The 2,500-nt window shown below is 38.9% G+C and overlaps 1 protein-coding gene across 1 annotated transcript in view; it reads right to left on the bottom strand.

The window, feature by feature from the left end:
* LOC138049395 (protein sidekick-1-like) overlaps window positions 1-2,500 on the bottom strand; it is a 71,887-nt gene that overhangs the window by 17,101 nt on the left and 52,286 nt on the right. The window contains exons 15-16 of the mRNA XM_068895647.1: window positions 2,122-2,500; window positions 387-481 (exon numbers count right to left, since the gene is read on the bottom strand). The exon at window positions 2,122-2,500 is cut by the window's right edge and continues 85 nt beyond it. Of these exons, the coding sequence (XP_068751748.1) occupies window positions 387-481; window positions 2,122-2,500 (474 nt within the window). The remainder of the gene's footprint in view (window positions 1-386; window positions 482-2,121) is intronic.

Genomic DNA, 2,500 nt, shown 5'->3' with positions numbered 1-2,500 from the left:
CTTCACGTAGGATATGGTATTTTCAGGTTACCTCCATTTCTTCGAGATTACTATAAATTTCGTAACAAGAACGAATGGACTTAACACTCACGACCAAAAGAATACTTTGTCTCCAGGCGATTTTTGGGAGTTTAAGAAACGACGACGGCTACAGCAATGAAAACAGCACAAAAGAATAACATTGGACGTGATGCACGTGCGGCTCGTCCGGCACGCATTTTCAGTTAGCACGTATTTTTGCTGTCCTCTGCATAATCACCATATTTGTGGTTTAGACGGCAACGTAAACATTCATTCAAATGTGAACTTTTTGTTTCATTTGACGAGTAGCATGAGGGGAATACTTCCTATGGTCTTGAGTTGGGCAGAAGAGAAGTTACACATACCCTAATGTTGTCATGGAAACAAAGGACCACCAGATCCCATCCCAGGTCCCTCGAATGAAGGATGGATGAAAATCTTTCGCGTTTCCGGTTCTCTCCTGACAATGTAAGAAAAAGAAGGCATCGTGCATTAGATTTACTGTAAGATCTTAGAAGAGACTAATAGGCGATGTTCACGATAGCGTCATTTGACTACAACTGCCAGAATTTAGTTTGTTTTTCTTTTCTTATTGAAATTTTGTATTTCCAGCGGGGTTAAAATAACAATAGCTCTAATTAGCATGAGACAAGCAAAACCTGAAGGATTCTGGTACTTGTAGTCAAATGGCGTTATCATGCAAATGTCCTATTGGAAAGGCCACTTTCAATAATACCACAATACTCCTTGTTTGCCCTCCAAACGTTTGCATAAGCATTCTTTCCAGTTTCTCTTGAGACTTACAATGGTCCCAAGAGAAAATAAAAACAATGCTTATGCAAAATATAGGAGAGCAAACAAAGAGTATTATGGCCTACGATTTTGGGGATCAACATCGGGCAAAGTTTGCTGACGTCATTGTTGGCATTTCGTGCCAAAAACTTTGGAAATTTGCTCACGGAAGTAATTAGATCCATCTAGTCTAAGGCTTTGTCACTTATTTCCAACAAAGAGGTAAGGGTAAAGGTTAGCGTTATTTTTAGCCTTGAGTAAATGCAGCAGTTAATCTTTACATAAAGAGCAGCATTTGGGAGACGCTTTGTGACGTTAATTGTCTGTATTCCAAGACACAAGTGATGTTAAAGTGAGGAAGAAGAGCAAGGGTCACACTTCGTGACGCTTATTGAAATCCGCGGGCATCTAATTAGGGGGTATTTCTGGACATGAGCGAATTTCAATCGAGTGTCGTAAAACCAAAACCAAAGTAATTACTTTGGTCAATCAAAAAGGACGGAGACAATCCAGTAAACCAATCAAAACTCGAAGTAATTGCACGTAGCCGACAGAAAGCGCGGGAAAATGTGCACTTCCGATTGGTTGAAAAAATGGCGCAAGAACTTTGAACCAATCACTGAGTGAAGTAATGCTAAACCAAAGCAATTCGCTAATTACTTTCGACACTCAATTGACAACCGCTCTATCTGAAGTCGTCCAGCTATACACAAATGAACTTTTCTAAAGTTAAACGAATTTCTTCATCTACGTCAGCTCCCTGATTTTAAGGACTTTTCATTCAGTTATTAGCGGATAATTAGCAACCGAAAACACGTACATTAAATTAATCGATGGCAAGTATCCAATGAGCCCATAAATGTTTGGTTGAATTTTGAATCTTTTAAAGCAAAATATAACATAGATTATCGGATTTAAAAGTACCAAGATTTTTGCAAAGATAGCTAAAAATGTAATTCACTTGAACCTTAAGCTCAGCACGGATTTCATGAATAATTGACAAGAAACTTCAAAAGACTATCCCATGCTAACAGAAAAAAAACTATGAACAACGATTCTGCAAAAGCTCAAACGTCTGTTACAACTGCTTTCACTTAGTGGCCGTTTCTCGGAAGTCGCTTATTAAGCCTTTCTCGCTCAAAAAGTTGTTTGTAAAACCTGATACTAGTATCTTCTTGGTCCCCATAGGTTTTGTTTTATTTCTGACAAAAGGCAGGTTTCATGTTTTAAAACGTCTTTCTTAATCAAGATAAAAAGGAAACTGAAAAAGTCAACATTCACCAAAGAAAATAATCACACGTGACTCACCAAAATCCATATAATCACGCCCGCTGCATAAGCCGTAACCATGGGCAACAATAGTACAGGCAAGCAACGAATTATCGAATTGAACATTGTGTTCTGTTGTGTGGAAACTTCCGGGTAAACAATAAATGCGACTCCAGATGATTCTATCACAGGAACGTATCCAAATCCACCCTTGTAGCTGTCCTGGAGACTGCTTCCGTAAATGGGAAAGGTAAAATCAGACGATGTGTCCAAAGACTTGAGAAGAAAATGGCTCGAGTTTTTTGCGGACTCTTCGTTACTACCATCTCGTTTGAAATTAACAACTGTTGTCTGGAATTCAGAGCACGAGCCACAGCATTCATCGACCATCTCTTTAAGTACCCACGGAATTATTTCT

Source organism: Montipora capricornis, chromosome 5, assembly GCF_036669925.1.
Source record: "Montipora capricornis isolate CH-2021 chromosome 5, ASM3666992v2, whole genome shotgun sequence".
Taxonomy (NCBI): Eukaryota; Metazoa; Cnidaria; class Anthozoa; order Scleractinia; family Acroporidae; genus Montipora; species Montipora capricornis.
This window is presented reverse-complemented; position numbering and strand designations above follow the sequence as displayed.